The 16524-nt window shown below is 38.8% G+C and overlaps 1 protein-coding gene and 1 pseudogene across 5 annotated transcripts in view; one reads left to right on the top strand and one right to left on the bottom strand.

Moving 5' to 3' along the window:
* Ros1 (ROS proto-oncogene 1, receptor tyrosine kinase) overlaps nucleotides 1-16524 on the top strand; it is a 140848-nt gene that overhangs the window by 95417 nt on the left and 28907 nt on the right. For 3 of the 5 annotated variants that reach the window (XM_023561601.2, XM_063235032.1, XM_063235031.1), the window contains exons 34-39: nucleotides 3168-3358; nucleotides 8622-8705; nucleotides 11980-12115; nucleotides 13264-13426; nucleotides 15361-15425; nucleotides 16319-16448. In XM_023561601.2, the coding sequence (XP_023417369.1) occupies nucleotides 3168-3358; nucleotides 8622-8705; nucleotides 11980-12115; nucleotides 13264-13426; nucleotides 15361-15425; nucleotides 16319-16448 (769 nt within the window). The remainder of the gene's footprint in view (nucleotides 1-3167; nucleotides 3359-8621; nucleotides 8706-11979; nucleotides 12116-13263; nucleotides 13427-15360; nucleotides 15426-16318; nucleotides 16449-16524) is intronic. The other 2 variants (XR_010042720.1, XM_063235033.1) reach the window with 2 other exon arrangements.
* On the bottom strand, nucleotides 4793-6935 carry LOC111754429 (transcription factor Sp3-like; annotated as a pseudogene).

Raw genomic sequence — 16524 nt, 5'->3', positions numbered from 1 at the left:
CAATAACAGCTCATTGAACCTGTAGAGAAATTATTCAATCCCAGGCTCATGCAACCAAGATTTACTTAGATATGTTCTACTTAAGAAGCTGAGCGGACATGTGATGTCAGATGATATGGATGTAAATTTCTGGTCATTTGTTTTAGAAAGGCTGAATACACTCAGAGAAAACTGACAAGGAGCTTGGTATTTTTTAGACTGTAATTTAGGTTAAGGCAGATGTGGTGTGAAGCACAGGCTTCTGTGTCTGTTGGGAAAAATCACAGTGTGCGATGTCCTCCCAGGGCTGAAAATGTGAAGACCAGTAGTTTCTGGGCAACTTCATAGGGTGCATGAGGAGCACAGTGAGCCACAGATGGCCAGAGGGGCTGATTTCCTGCCAGCTTGAGGGAAGAGTTCCAAGTTCCAAAGACACTCCCCTCACGGGACTGTGAAACCATCTTTTAAGAAGCTCCAAGGACAAAAGTCATTTCCATAATTATAGTCCAGGCAACCTGAGCTCTAGATTTATTTTTACTTCATCTGGCTCTGGCATTCCTGTAACCTTAACAATTTTTCCTGTGCATGCTGGAGTTTCCTTAGCTGTATTTCTAGTTGGTGTTTGTGAAATGTGTTACTGTTTTGCATACACAAGGAAATATGTTCTGGTCTACAGAACTATCTCGGTAGCCTGTGACTATAATTGCTTTCAACAACCAGGCCACACTATGGTTCCTTTTAGTGTGTTCCCCTCAGTAGCACTCTTGTGGTTTGAATCTGGATATCCCCCCAAAGCTTTATGCAGTTTGCAGGGTGGGGGGTGTTTTTAGAGGCGACTGAATCTAGAGTTGTAATAGATTATGGCCCACGGCTAGGATTAAGGATGTGAATGCTATACCGGCCTAGGGCAGACAGCCACATATAGTAAGAGACAGAAAGAAGCTTGTCTCTTCCATCTCTCTCATTTCTTATGCTGTTGTTTGCTACCATGAACTGTTACCCCTGTGCCATACCACCCTGCCTTGGAACCAGCCGATTATGGACTGAAACCTCCACAAACTGTGAGCCAAACAGACTTTTCCTCATTTAACTTTAGGTGCTGGGTATTGTTTCAGGATTGAGAAAAAAGTAACTAAGACAAGCACCTTCAGGGCATGATTACACAGGTCTCCACTGAAGAAATATGGACTCTAGAGGGACAAAATAATGATTGTAATTTAAATGTCTCTAACTTGGCTCTTTAGTCAGGACCCTCTAATTGGACTATAGGCACTTGCTGATGGTGCAATAGTAGTGCAAGGAGTATGAACTTTGGAGTTCAATAGCTTAATGAGGATGATCACAACAAGTCCTAACAAGTGGGTGACTTAAAACAACAGAAATTTGCTTTTGCAGTTCTGGAAATTAAAAGTCTGAAATTATGATGTCAGCAGGACCTGCTGAGGACTGTCTTTCTTTTTGTCCTAACTTCTCATGGTTGACAAAAATCCTAAGTGCTCCTTGCTTGTAGGAAGGATCACTTTAACCTCTGCCCCCACTGTCAGCTGGCCTTCTCCTTGTGTGAGGCTGTGTCCAAATTCTTCCCTTTGTATCAGTCCCTGAAGTAGGACTCACTCTAATCCAGGGTGATTTCATCTTGACTTGGTTACTTCTGCCAAGACCATGTTTCTAAAGTCTCCTTCACGGGTTCTATTGGATACGGATTTGGGGGCACATTATTTGATTCAGCACACAGACCATATTTCAATCCTCTCTCATTTTTTTGAACTTTTTTTTTAACCTATAAGATGTGGATAATGAGTCTCCTTCTTTGAGTTGCTATGAAAACTCACCAAAACAAAGCAACAAATATAAAGCACTGGCACAGTGTGCTTTAAATAGAAAGTGCTCAAACAAAGTCTCCAATTTCTGGGGTCTTCTTTGGTCAATAGCCATGAAGGGCCACTTAAAAATGCCTAAAGGCCTCTTTCTTTTGGGTTAGAGTTGTTTGAATCATAAAATTGACAATGCTTACCCTGAAGCTTCATAACATATATAAATGCACTGTGTCATAAAATATTGCTCAGGCTGACCCTGGGGACAGCGTATCCCTAGGCGCATGTGACCAGGTCTGCTGCCCTGCTCTTCTTGCCTATTCCCTGCCCTCTGGAGCTCAGTCCCCAAAGCCTGTTGCTTTTTGGGATAGCCACTCATCGCCAGGGACACAGCCAGATGGTACTGCATTCTCCAAACTCACAATGGTGTGATACCATGTCCATATTTTTCAGTGTTGTCTTTGGTCAATAGCCATTTGAAAAGTTCCACATTGGGGTGCTCTTCCTTGCCAGAGAACACATACTCGGCCTTGAGCTTGCCTTCAGTCAGTGATGTAGTTAAAGCTTCCTTCCTTCTTCCTTTGAGCTCAGCTTTTGCACTCTTTTCAGCTTTCATGCGAAGATTTATGTGGACTGGCTTTGAGGCAGAGTTTAAACCAACACAGAAAGTAGCATTGAACCTTAAATCCCAGCTATAACAACTCTGGTAGCTGAGCTATCACACATTCCTTATCAATTTTATACTGCATATTTTATCTAAATATCATGAAAGTCACACATCAGAAACTGAAAATTAAGAAAAATGACAATTTCTCCTTAAGAATCATAAAGTGACTTTCTTCTGTGTTTGGAATTCTGAAGCAATTGTGTACATACTAAGCAGTAGGAAAATGATTGTCAGCTTTCAATGGTTGTTGATCTTCATGATATTTTCAGTGGGCTGAGAGGGTTGGCTCATGCATCGAAGGATGACTTTACAGATCAACTTGTGTTCTTCAGCCAAGTCAAGAGGGAGGAATGAGATCAAAGGTGGAGGGCGAATGGACAGCTCTCTGGAGCTGACTTAAACATGAACTCTTAGTAAACCAGCAATCACACATATTCTCATCTGTATTTTCTGCACAGCCTGTTGTACAACATCTACAACTTCAAGAGTCTCAGCAGCCAAACAATCAAGCCCAAATTGTGCAAGGCATTACACCACAGACAATCTATGTGCAAACTAGTGGTCAAAATATATCACAACAGGCTTTGCAAAATCTTTAGTTGCAGCTGAATCCTAGAATCTTTTGGATTCAGGCAGAGACAGCGACCCCTTCTGGACAGATAACTTGGCAAATGCTTGGCAAATGCTATTTGTTGTGTCTTTTTTAGAAAGATCACTTCAGGTGACTCACAGAACCAGAATTTAAGGTGGAAGATGGCATTTAATGGGTCCTGCAGTAGTATTTGCATGTGGAAGTCCAAAAACCTAAAAGGAACCTTTCAGTTCAGAGTAGTAGCTGTGAATCATCTTGGATTTGGTGACTACAGTGGAGTCAGTGAGAATATCATCCTGGCAGGAGGTATGTTGCCATATCCAGTCACACATTGATTTTCTGATAAAAGGGAGGTACATGCTTGATGATAGAAACAAATATGGTGACTGTGTAGTTTATAATCCCCCTATTAAATCACCCACTTTGTCTGATGAGATTGTCCTTACGATGTTATCATTGTGTCGTGTTCTCCTCAGTGATACTCAGCTACTCAGTAGTGCCTGTCACATCAATCCAAGCTCATAAGTGGGCTTCCTAGGATGCTCACAGTCTGGTCTCTTTAAAAATTATGTACATTTTAAATTGAAAATATAAACAACACTTAATAAAAAGAAAATAAGCATAATAAAAAGCATACATTTCTCAATTAAGTGTATTGGATAAAGGGAAGAAGCAAAAAAAGGAAAATGGTCGATATTTAAGTGCAGACTGACTACCTAGATAAAAAAGGTTTAAATAAGAAATATCATAAAACCTCTATTTTTCTATGACTAATATCCATGTGTTTGGAGTACAGTCACTCCGGAAGTGATTTTGTTGTGTTTGCATATGTTATATTTTGCTGGTAGTTTACATGATGCCTTCAAGGCCCTAGAAAATATACGCTTTTTGGAAACAAGATTTGATAAAAATTTCTGCTAAGATACAATACACTTTATTTTTTTGGTCCTCTAATATTCAAGAAAAGGGATAATTCACTATAGTATTTTCTTGCCACCTAAATGCCTCAACTTACACATTTTAAACGTTTTGAAACAATGGTTATATTGCCCAACTTCATTATTGAAAGAATATTAGCAAGACATTATTTTGGCAAATTAAATCTTAAATATGGCTTTTCTACAGGATTTAAAAGGTGAGTGTCCCTTAGAGTTCCATGTTAAAACGTAGTTTCACAATGTACAAGAGTAATGCTTACAATGTTGTGCATAGTTGACCTAATTAAAATAACTTCAAAATGATAAGTTGATAAGCCAAGTAAAGCCTACACTATGTAACATTGGCTGGGAAACTTGATTTGTTAGTCATGCATAATAAAAATTCCAGTTATCAGGAAAATTACAAAAATTTTTAGCATGACATGATTTCTTTCATCCACCAATTTTTTTTATCTTACAATAGATAAATACCAACGTGTTCTCATTTTTATACTAAACCATACAAGATGGATGCATTTGGTTAGATTGCCATTTGCACTGTTAAATTCAGTTTTTTTTTGTTATATAACTTGGTAAAATTTCATTTCTTCCAGATTCCAAAAGTACCTACAAAACTCATGCAATTTTACCATTTTTAATACGCTATGGAATACCACACAAAGTAAGGCATTTCAGTGTCGTGTATAACTACGTTACTGTCAATTAAAAAATTTGTGCACATCAATAAAAAACTAAGAATTTAGGAACAACATTCTCACTACTGTATAAAAATAATCACAAGAAATAAGTATTTGTGAGCTCTTTACTCCATTGTATCATTCCAGAAACTGATGAGCTGTAAAGGTATCTCAGGGTTGGTAAGAATACCCTGATTGCTGGTAGCAGAAGTATTAACAGTTCCCATCCCTGAAACAGACCTTATTGTGAATTTGCAAGGATGAATGTGGTTCCTCCTGCAGTAATCAGGGTATCATCTCTCCCAGCTTCCACAGATGCTAGCACTGCACTGCTAGAGTGAATAAGTTTTTTATTTTGATGTGTTTTAGTATGTTTGGCAAGGTGGTCACTTTTCATAAAGCATTTTGAACATTCTAGACAAACAAATTTCTTCTCACCTGCATGTCTTCTTCTGTGCCTCTGTAACTCATCACTTTGAGTACATTTTTATTTACCATAGTTGCAAGTAAAAGGGTGCTCGCTAGAATTCCAGTGCAGATGTGCCCACAGATGCGAGGTCTTCCCATAGACTTTACCACATCCTGGTATATGACAAATGTGTTGTTTCTTTTTCCCAAGATTGGTACCTCTCCCACCACCTTCTTTACAATTGGGACAGGTACACGCTACCCTCCAAAATATTTTTCCTTCTTGATATTGTCTGTCCCCTTCTACATCTACTATCTGAACTCTTAAGGTCACTGGTATTCAACGAAGCATCATTACTGAGCTGCCACTCTTCAGAACCAGGTTCTTCTTCCTTGATCCTAGTACCTGCAGGACTGTCAGTGTTCTCTCCTGGGTGTAGCTGTATGCCAGTAGAATCTATAGCATTTACAGTAGCTATCTATGGATTTGGCAAGTTACCAGTGCCTAGACCAACTGGAATTGATGTCAAGGCTCCACTTGTGAATTGACCAAGTGTGAGTGTCTGAACAGGTGTCAGAGTTATTTGTTGATCTGCAATATCCTGTATTTGTAAATTCTGCAAGTTCTGGGCCCCTTGTACTTGAAGCATTTGCCAAGTTACCTGTCCAGAAAGGGTCGCTGTCTCTGTCTCTGCAAGTGTAATGCCTTGCACAATTTGGGCTTGATTGTTTGGCTGCTGAGACTCTTGAAGTTGTAGATGTTGTACAACAGGCTGTGCTGTAGAAATTTGAATATTCTGAGCCTGTGTCTCTTCAGAAACAGGCAACTGGATATAATTTCCCTGAAGATCTGAAGAATGAACTTGCCCACTAGAAGTAGTCAAGCTATTTATGTTTTGCTTGTAGTATACCTGTACTGTCTATTGTAACAGGCAAGTGTGATGACAAGGATGTAGGCACAAATAAATCTGTGTCAGCATTAGTTTCATTAATATCAGGAGAAGCCCTCTCCAGTCCGTTCAGAATTGTCTGAACTATCCATAGTTTGTCCTGTGTTTAGCAAATGTCCATCAGCCTTAATGCCTGCAGTCATTGTTTGAGAACTGCCTGAAAGTCCCAAAGAATCTAGATTGACACTATTGATTGGTTCAAATGTAATATTTCTTAGCAGACTGAGAGGCAAATTAGCAGCTACCTAGGCTTGCCAGAAAAAGATGAATCACCAGTTGCAACTTCCTGAACATTGATTCAACCAGTCTCTGGCATAAGATGCTGGATGTTATCAGGAGGTGTTCCAGAGGCTGGTAAGGTTTGATTAGAGCCAGGAATAGTCTGAATTTGACCAATTTCTTGATTTAAAACCCCATTCTCTGAAGAGTCTGTGAAACCAATCTGAACCTGCTGACCATCTGTTGACTGAATTTGTGATATTATTTGATATCAAGCACTGCACACTGTACCATTGATGAATCTGGTCCTGGAGCAACTGAAAATATTTGTTGATTCTGCAAATTCTGACATAGAAGAACATAATGCACACTTGAACTAGCAGCACTTGGAATCTGAATAGATTTCCAGATTCTTTTATAGTTGTAGGTGTGGCTTACAAAGCCTCCCATTGGTTTGGTGCACCTCCTAACTGTGCAGAAACCAAATCACCTGTTTCTCTGAGGCATCTGTCATTGGCAGCCCTATCTCACTGCAGGTAGTGGCCAGCAGAGCACATGGTCAAAACATGGTCCCAGTTAAGTGTCCTACCCACAATGGGTGGGTCCAGAGCCACAGTCTTGTCTTTGTCCATCCAGCCTTTGATCAAGTTCCTGGCCTCTCACGTTACGTACAAGAGGCCAGAATCACCATTGTCCCTTCCCTGACTTCCACATCTTCTGCTGAGCACCTTGTTTGGGTGATGATATATTATCTTTCTAGTCAGATAGGCTGGAGATCTCAGTGCCACATTTGATTTTTCTCTATTCAGTCACCAGGTTCCATTGATTTCACCTTTCCAGAATCTCTCTTGAGTTTCCTCTTCCTAGTTCCACGTTAGGTTTCCTTGTTAGTGGTGTCATTTCTTGCCTGGTCCTTGACTAAAGCACATTAGTGACTGTTAATCTAGCTGGTACAAATTATTCTTCATTTGCTGCCTTCAGAATTGAGTGCAAACCTCTGCGTGGTCTGCAAAGTTTCCCATGACCATCCTCCAAATGTATCTCAGCTTTCCTCACACTTAGCCCTATGTTATAGCCATCGTGCTGTCACCAGATCTTTGACCTGGTGCTTCTGCTAGCCTAGAACATGGGCCTTTATCACCTACCATATGCTCCTTACCTAAGATTTTCTTTCCTTCACTTTCTGCCACCTCAAATTGTTTTCAGTCTTGCAGACCTAACTTAAACAAACTCATCTTGATGTGAAACTGATATTCAGTAGAAAAAAATTTATTGTTGCACTTTATACACATGTTTCATACAGAACAGTGGTGGCAAATCTACAGTGAATATTTTTTAAAGACAAAAGACATAACGTATGAGTTGGTTTTTTTGTAAACTAAAACCTCAATTGAGGTTTAACTGCAGTGCTGGCACTTTGCTATAAGTAAGTGAGTTTTGAGTTGCAGTTTTGACACTTTGTAGATGGTTCATGTTCACTGATCTAAAGCTTCCATCACTCTTATCTATACTATAATTGCTTATATACTCCACAGCTTGAAAATAACCAAATAGTGAATATTTTAGACTTTGTAAGCTATGTTTGGTCTCTGTGACATATTCTTCTTATCTTTTATGTTTGTTTCTTTGTTTTTGCAGTTTTAGAGAAAGAACTGAGACCTTGTGCATGCTAGGCAAGTGCCTTCCCCTGAGCAACATCTCCAGAGCATTTTGGTTTATTTTTGAGACAGAGTCTTGCTAAATTGCCCAGCTTCCTCTCTAACTTGTGATCTCTCTTGAGTAGCTGAGGGTGCAGGAGTATACCATGAGTCCTGGCTCTTTTTAAAAAAGACGCTTTAGAAATGCCAAAAAATTTTAATTCATCAGAAGCACTAACATGGGTGGCAGCCAGATTTGACCAATAGCCTGTAGTTTGCTAGACTCTGTTATCCATGTTTGCCTCCTCTTTGTGAATGGAACAATCTGAGAAAGTTCTATGTTTTCACGTTTATTTCTCAGGTGAGTATCCATGGAAAAATGTATGAAGATATTACAGGAAAATAATAATCTCATCTATTTAATGTATAAAGACTGAGAAGCCTTTACCCCAAATTCATTAAATAACATACAGGTTTCCCAAGTTACTTTAAAATAGAAGGTTGTGTATTCCTATAGGCACTGGCAAAATGACTTTTTAGGAAAAAAAGAGAAAACCTTTGATTTTGATTTCCCGTGATGCATATCATTTCACCATGGATGATTTTTAAATTTCACAACTGGCTTACAAAAATGTAGTAAGAGCTTGCTGTGGCTAACCATTCTGTGTGTGCTTGTATACAGCTGGAACACTTTGGCTTTATTCTGTGAATTCATGTCATTTTCTCATTTGTGTCATTAGATGACTTGAGGATACCAGAAACAAGTTTTATACTTACCATTATAGTTGGAGTATTTCTGGTCATTACGATCCCCTTGGCCTTTGGTAAGTATCATAGACTTTAAAATAGGTAATAATCTACATCACACCACTTATGTCTTAGTATCTCTAATCTCCTACATGAAATGTAATTTGATTAAATAAGTTCATAAAGTTCAGTGTCTACTGGGCTCTTGGAATTCTGTCAATTTCTTATTACTTATTCTTCTTCTTCTTATTATTATTATTAGTATTTATCTTTTTGAGACAAGGTCTCGCCATGCAGTTCAGGCTGGCCTTGGGCTCACTTTGTAGCCCAGTCCGGTCTTGAACTTGCAATGATCCTCCTGCCTCAGCTTACCAAGTGCTGAGATTACAGGAGTGCGTCACCACACCCACACCTGTGAATTTCTTAATCAAGGGTCATGTTGGTCCATCCTTTGTTGCTATGAAGGTTATTTTGGTCCCATTTTGGAGGGTCAGTCATATAGTCCACTGGCTGGGCTGGCATAGCACAGAAGGGGTGTGAGATTGGGCAGAGCAAAGAAAAGAAAGAAAACTGGATTGAGTCCCACTACCCCTTTCCCAGGAGTGTCTCTTAGTGTTCCCACTGTACCTTATTAGCATCAAGCCAACGACTAATCCTCTAACACAGGAACCTTGAGATGGTCTGGATCCAAACCTTAGTAAAAAGTGATAATCTCATGAAAAATATAGCTGTGTATACATTTCCTGGCATTCTTCAGATAAATCTTTCACAAGAGCACCATATTTTAGCTTTCTCTAAAGAAGTATTTGTTTCTGATTGGCTATTGCAAGTGTTTTGTGGCTTATAGGTTGAAATAAATAAAAGAAAAATAACTGTGTACAAAATAAGTGTAGGATTAATAGGAGGCCATGACCATCATTGGTGGGAATAGCTTCGATCTCCAGGCAGACAGCTTGTTTTGGAATGAGCAGGGCCTCTTTGTAGAAGATCCATTTCTGGGCTGGTAGCATTCACTTTTGCTTTAAGATGTCTGCCTGCTTATTTCAAATCCCTGCTCCTTTACAGATGACCAGAAATGCAGAGCAATTCATTTGCATGGATGGAAAGTTAGCTATTTCCCATTACTTATTTTAAGCTAATGTGCTAATCCTAAAAATACCCCCTCTTTTTTAAAGATTGAGTTTAATGATGAGAAAATATAGTAATGACTTTAAAGGGATTGTCAAATGTTGGGCGTACAGGGTGAAGATAGTGATTGTGTATGCTGGGTTATTGCTAGTGTTTCTTGAACATTAAAAACACTTTCTTTCAGTTCCCAAAATCTCTTGGTTTGGGTTGTAAGATATAAGAGCTCCCTATCTGTTCATGATGGGAGTCCCCAACATGCTGAAAAATTACAAGAAATGCATGATACTAGAAAAGAAACTCAAGCACATATTCAGAAAGCTGTGGCTTCTTTGCTAATACACAAGAGAAAGTTACAAAGGGAAAGTTATAAGCACAGTTGCTGAATTCTCCCAGGATGAAGAAAGCCAGTGCTTGATGCTCTATTCTTTGAAGAAATGTTCTTTCTTCAAAGCGATCAGAGTGCTGAGGTATGGGAGGGGTGCTAAAGTTTCATTTCAGAGATTTGACCCAGGGCAACAAATGAAACTCTTCCAGCTAGTTGGGAATGCAGAACATTTCGGCTGGCCCTGCCAGGATTGTAACCTGTGGTTCCAGCTTGTCTAAGCCTTGTGCAGCTGGCATTCGTGCCTCTTAGCTGGCCCTTCCAGCGTTACACACAGGAGTGTGTATATTTGGCAGTTGGTGGGCAGGCGTGACTGCTGTCTGCTCTCCTTTGGGGAAGGAACCTTCCTCTGACCTTTGCCTCCTTTTATACATCACCATTGTCAGAACCCATGGCTCTGGTGGGTGAACGAGATAATTCAGACACCCATTGTGGCCTCTCCAGACATCCTATGGAAATCTGACTTCCCAGCACTTCAAGGTCTTTATTCTCTTTGGTACTCATGGATATCTGAGGTTAGCTAAGCTAATTTAGATTTTGCTTTCATTATCAGGCATGTGGTTTTACGTATAGGAGGGTGTAAATGCATGAGAAAAGACTGAATTAGCAAAACAATGAGAAGTAATTTTTTAAAATTCATATTGTTGCAAGAGCTCTCACTGGTCATACTTACAAATATAAAATTAAAACAAGGATTTCAAAATAAACATCAACAGCCTTCATGTGGGTGAGCAGTCATTCTTAGTATGTAATATTAACTTTATGGTTGGGAGCAGAGGGAAATAAAATGCCATCATTGCTGGCTTGAGGAGGAGTAGGGGAGGTAAGACATGTCTATGTGAGAGGATAATTAGCAAGACTGTAATGAATCACAAGAAATGTACAAGACATTGAGGTAGCAGGGTTTGTTGCAGCACAAGTAGTCTTTCCAGCTCACGGATGAGACCTGCTGAGGCTATAGAACTATCAGGAGGCATCACCAAGATGGGGGCTGCCTGGGCCTGTATAACAAGGCGAGGCAATGGCACACTTCCGGGTAGAAAGGCACTAGTGAAGTGCTTGCAACCTTTCCCTCATGATGCCTCCAGCAGAACTGCTCGGGAGTGATACTCACAAAACTGCTGTGAAATGGTCTCCCATATTTTTTGCTGTGGTTGGCTTCTGGCCAATATTCTAGTGTAGGTAAGTGATCTTATTGACATAATTATATTGTAATCTTTCAGAATAACACTTTAATCACTATAAAATAATAGATGCTCAGTATATTAAAAAGTCATGCAAATCACATTTCTGCAACTGAGAGTACTGCTGCTAATCTTTGACGGGATTCATTCTAATATTTTCCTACATATTTGAGTATATTTGCTAGAGTAGAAGAGCGATAGGTATATACTCTTATACCCTGTGTTATTATATAGAAAGCATTTTAAATGTAATTTTATGTTGAAAGCATTATGTCAGAAAATGTTTGAACTCAACAGTGAATTTATTTCACTAACAATTACTATATAAGTTGTTTTGGTTTATTATGGCTTTAATTTGTGTAATTAAAAGAAATAAGTTCAAATATTTATGTACTTCAAATCATTAGTAATTCATTAGCAGTTATATAAAAATATAATAAAGTTTGCATTGAAAAGTCAGATGAAAAGTGGTGTGTATAAATTGTATGTCCTTGTATGGCATTTTACCTGGGTTTAATTAATTTTTCCATTATAGACATTATTTTTTTCAATCAAGTTCTGTTATTCCACCAGTGTTCTTATACATAAGCATTTAAAATGGATTAACATTTCTAAAGAAAACAAAAAATAATATTCTATTGTCTTTTTCCTTTATAGTCTGGCATAAGGGGCTGAAGAATCAGAAGACTTCTGAGGAAGGGCTGACAGTTCTAATAGGTGAAGACAAAGAGCTGGCCGAGCTGCGAGGTCCGGTGGCTGGCGTGGGGCTGGCTAATGCTTGCTATGCAATCCAGTATGTGGCCTGGGTCCCTTTATGGAGCATATAGGCAAAGAGTGGGTGACAGGAGCACTCATGTAACCCCTTAATCTGGCATAATCATTAACAACTTTTCATCCCACTCTTAAGTGTGACCTAGAAAGAATGGCAAATTTTGTGGTTATGCTAAGAGAGAAACACAGGGAAATTAATTTATGTGTGTTTTGAGTGCTCTATCAGGTAGTTAAAAAATAACTGAAAAATCAGCATTGAAGAGAGTAGATTATAACATGGATGGTTCACTGGAGATAATTTTGTAAAGAGAGGAAATTCTGCAGGTCCTATTATACTAATTTTATTTCATTTCTGAAATTATATGGTGATTGATTATACAATTTCTTTAAGATTAATGAGTTTTAAATTTCTGCTGTCATAATTAAGGGAGATACTTAAGTGTACTTTTGCACTAGACACCATATTATGATCTATATTAAACATAATTATATGGTCATAGAACTTATTTCTAGAAATTTATAGTTCAAGACATGCAAACAAAGGATTTGAAGTAGAAACAGAAGTGACCTAACCCAGCTATGAAGAGCTGACTTTTCTTTGGGAAGTACTCATCATATCTGATATTTTAGATTATTAAAAAACTTAATTTTTTTTAAATTTAGAGATTTCTTTACCTTATAATATTCTAAATGAGAAGACTAGCTTTCTAGAGATTAACCTAATTATGATGGAGATAATTTTTGTGGTCATGGTAAATGCTGTTTTTCATGGGAGATCAGGTATATGAAACAAAGCAAAAGGTCATGAGCCTAGATTCGTCTGTAGTTAACTTGCAATAGCTATTTATGCAAATTTGCAATCTGAAGAAGTTAATAACTTGCAGCTTCTATAGAACTAGCCATGATGGCAGTCTTAAGACAAAACACAAGCATGCGCACATGCAGGAACGCACACACAGTTCTGTTGACATGAAGGTGCTGGAAGTGAAGTGCTTGGTGTGGAAGGTGGTAGGATAGAGAAATACAGTATAAATACAACCTGCCATGTCACCACGTTACATGGAATGAGCAGTGCTGCAAGGGCCTAAGACTGCTTTTTCTCTCTCAGAAGCAACACAAGCTTGTGAGCTGTGTGTATTTAGGCAGAGCAAACACATTGTTATTTTTCAGTACTCTTCCGACCCAAGAGGAGATTGAAAATCTTCCTGCCTTCCCACGGGAGAAACTGACTCTGCGTGTCTTACTGGGCAGTGGAGCCTTTGGAGAGGTGTATGAAGGGACTGCTGTAGACATCTTAGGAGTTGGCAGTGGAGAAATCAAAGTAGCAGTGAAGGTAATGATCTCTAAACTCCTCGACCACCATCTTCATGTGTGTACCTGACTGCATCTGTAAGCTGAGCTCTCTTAGTTGAAGAAAGCATGGACAATAGTGTGAATGCAGTAACAACAGTGCATTGCATAGCCTAAGATAGCTAGAAGAGAGAGTTTAGATTGCACTGACTAATAAAGAAATACTAAAAGTTGAAAGCAAGGATACGCTGATCTGTTATTTGATCATTACCCAAGGTATATATGAATCAAAATATCACATCATTCCTTAGGAATGTGTGCAAATATTACATCAATTAAAAATAAACTTAATTTTAAAGAAGACTGATTCATAGACTGTAGATGTCTATACAGAAGTCACAAATTTCCTATTTTCTACACTGGCTCTATAATCAACAGAGGAAATTGTCAGAGTTTATGTTACCTATAAGGATATTAATTAGTTAAGATTCAGCCAAGAGTTATTACTCATCAAATATGATGTAAGAAAAACAGAGCTGTAAAATGCATCCTCAAGGAGTATGACCAAGGCTCAGCAAATGTTTTCTCAAAAGAGAAGAGAGTAAATGTTTGGACCTGCTGGCCTTACCATCTCCATCACAGCTTCTCTACTCTGTCACTGCAGCTCCAAAATGGTCACTTGTCAATGTGTAAACAGGCAAGTGTGAATTTGTACCAATATAACTTTATGGGCATTGAAATGTGAATTGCATATAATTTCATAACAAGTCTGTGTTGCTTGTGTCATTAGATAGTATTCTTTTTTTGACTTTAGTATGAAATAATGAGTGGTCTAGAAACATGTGATACGCTGGGTTTGGCCCCAGGCTGTCTCTTGCCCATCTCTGTACTATGTAGTTGGTGGTCATGGTCTGTTTACTTATTTTTAATGAAGCATTTGCTATGCTCTTGTATTTTTAAGCACATTTTGATAGCAGAGTAATAAGTCTTTTGTGTAACTGAGCAATATCCTGATCACTGTTAATAAAGACATTGCTTTGAGGGTAGGCTATACAATAAGATTTGGCAACATTCTTTATACTTCCTAATGATATCTTTAAAAGTCCTTGAAATTGCTCCAGCCTCCAACTGGTTTAAGCAAATGTTTATTTTTTTCTTGCTGAATAGGATGACCGCTGACCTTGGTGCAATATTCTCTTGACTTTCGTTGATGCTTGCTGACTCATGGTTTAAAGATGGCTACCAAAGAATAAACTTCACATCTTTCCTCAAGCCACAGACATCTCTCTTTCTCAGCAGTTTTTCTCTTACATCTTATTGGTTAGAACCAAGTCAGATGACCACTTATATTTGAATAGAGGTTGGAGAATTTCAGAACAAATTTTCATAATTAATTTAGATCAGTTACCGAGAACTGGAGCAGCAGGCCTCCATGAAATACACTAGGTATCATTAGCAAGAGCACCAAGGAAATACATACTGAATAGAAAAGTTTTAAGAATTGAAATATTGACCTGTTAAATGACAAAATTGGTCTTTTTCTAAAATTTGTATATTTTGGAGACACCTTATATAAATATTAGTAGGTGTTTTGTCTAGCAGGTTTTGCTACATGAATCCTAGCAATAACAGGAGATTAATAGATCACATGTACATGTTTATCTATTTCCATGTCTCAGAGTGAATACTAAGGGGAAAGGTTCCACTAACTGTAAACTCCCAGAGATATCTGCTGTCTTGATACCTTTTGACATCTGACCTTGTGTATGGTGTATGTTGTACTTGAAATTAAACCCAGGGATTTTGCACTGACCTACAATCTCAGCACTGGTTTTTATTTTGAGAAAGTATCTAGCTAGATTGATAAATTGCCCAGGTTGGGTTTAGCTTGGTATTCTCCTTCCTCAGTTACTCAACATGCTGGGCTTACAGGTGTGCATCACCACACCATTTTCCTGACTTGTCTTTATGTTGCAGACTTTAAAGAAGGGCTCCACAGACCAGGAGAAGATTGAATTCCTCAAAGAGGCGCATCTAATGAGGTACCAAAGTAGCTCTGAGATACTTTTACTTTTCTGGGCAGGAGGCTTTTACATTGTGTGTTGGATTGTTAGCATCAAGGATGACCAGATATAATAGATCTTGCTCAAACCAAACATGACAAAGTTTTAAGGAAATAGGTTTTTAGTAACAAATATTCTATAGAAGCCAGTATTTGGAATCTGCCACAGGCTGTCCTCAGGTCCTTCTTCTACCTATAGAAAGGAGTGTGTTTTATAAGTGAGTTCAGATTTAAAAGTGCTTGTATTCCTCTAAAATGTGTGATAAGGGATTAAGTAGACCTAGCACAATGCTCAATTAAGTATCATGGCACCAGTGATCACATCTGCTCTCCAGTAACTTTGTCCCCAAGGTTTCAGTCAGTTTGTGGTCATGAAGAATGTTCACTAAAGAGCAGAGCCAATGCTGAGGTTCCTGGGATCTCAGTCCTGGGCTCTACTCACTGGGGTAGAGCCTATGTATTTTGGTGTTTTATGAAAGTAGTGTAGCTAGAGCATGCGGATCTGAGTTATTTCTCTAAAAGAAAGAGAGAACATATTCTATACTTGTAGTGACTAAAAATATGTTTCCAAATACCCACTGAAGACAGACATTGGTCAAATTTCTTTCTTTCCAAAACATAAACTATTCAATATGGGTGTAACTTCTAAACTCTGCCCTATTCCATCATATGCATTGACCACTAGGGGCTGCCATAGCACTTTCCTGAGGAGAGCACCTGACTGGTTGGTGCTCGGAAAGGGAAGCTGCTTTTTCCCCCACTTTCCCTTTCTCAAAGTCAGCAGGGCTTTACAAGGAAACTACAGACCATAAAGACCCTCAGTGGGGACTCCTGTTGCTGTGAGGTTACCCAGTGTGTCTTTCCACCTTTCAGCAAGTTTGATCACCCCAACATTCTGAAGCAGCTTGGTGTCTGTCTGTTGAATGAGCCCCAGTACCTTATCCTAGAGCTGATGGAAGGAGGGGACCTTCTCACTTATTTGCGTAAAGCCCGGATGACAACGGTAGGCTGTGGAGACCAGGATTGGTTTTCTAATGCGAATGTCCTGTTGTTTCTTACTAATTATCTTTACATTCAGT

Source organism: Cavia porcellus, unplaced genomic scaffold (genome assembly GCF_034190915.1).
Source record: "Cavia porcellus strain 051 isolate PalLab524CR breed Dunkin Hartley unplaced genomic scaffold, mCavPor4.1 scaffold_24, whole genome shotgun sequence".
Lineage (NCBI taxonomy): Eukaryota > Metazoa > Chordata > Mammalia > Rodentia > Caviidae > Cavia > Cavia porcellus.
Note: the sequence above shows the minus strand (reverse complement) of the source record. Positions and strands in the feature narration are given on the sequence as shown.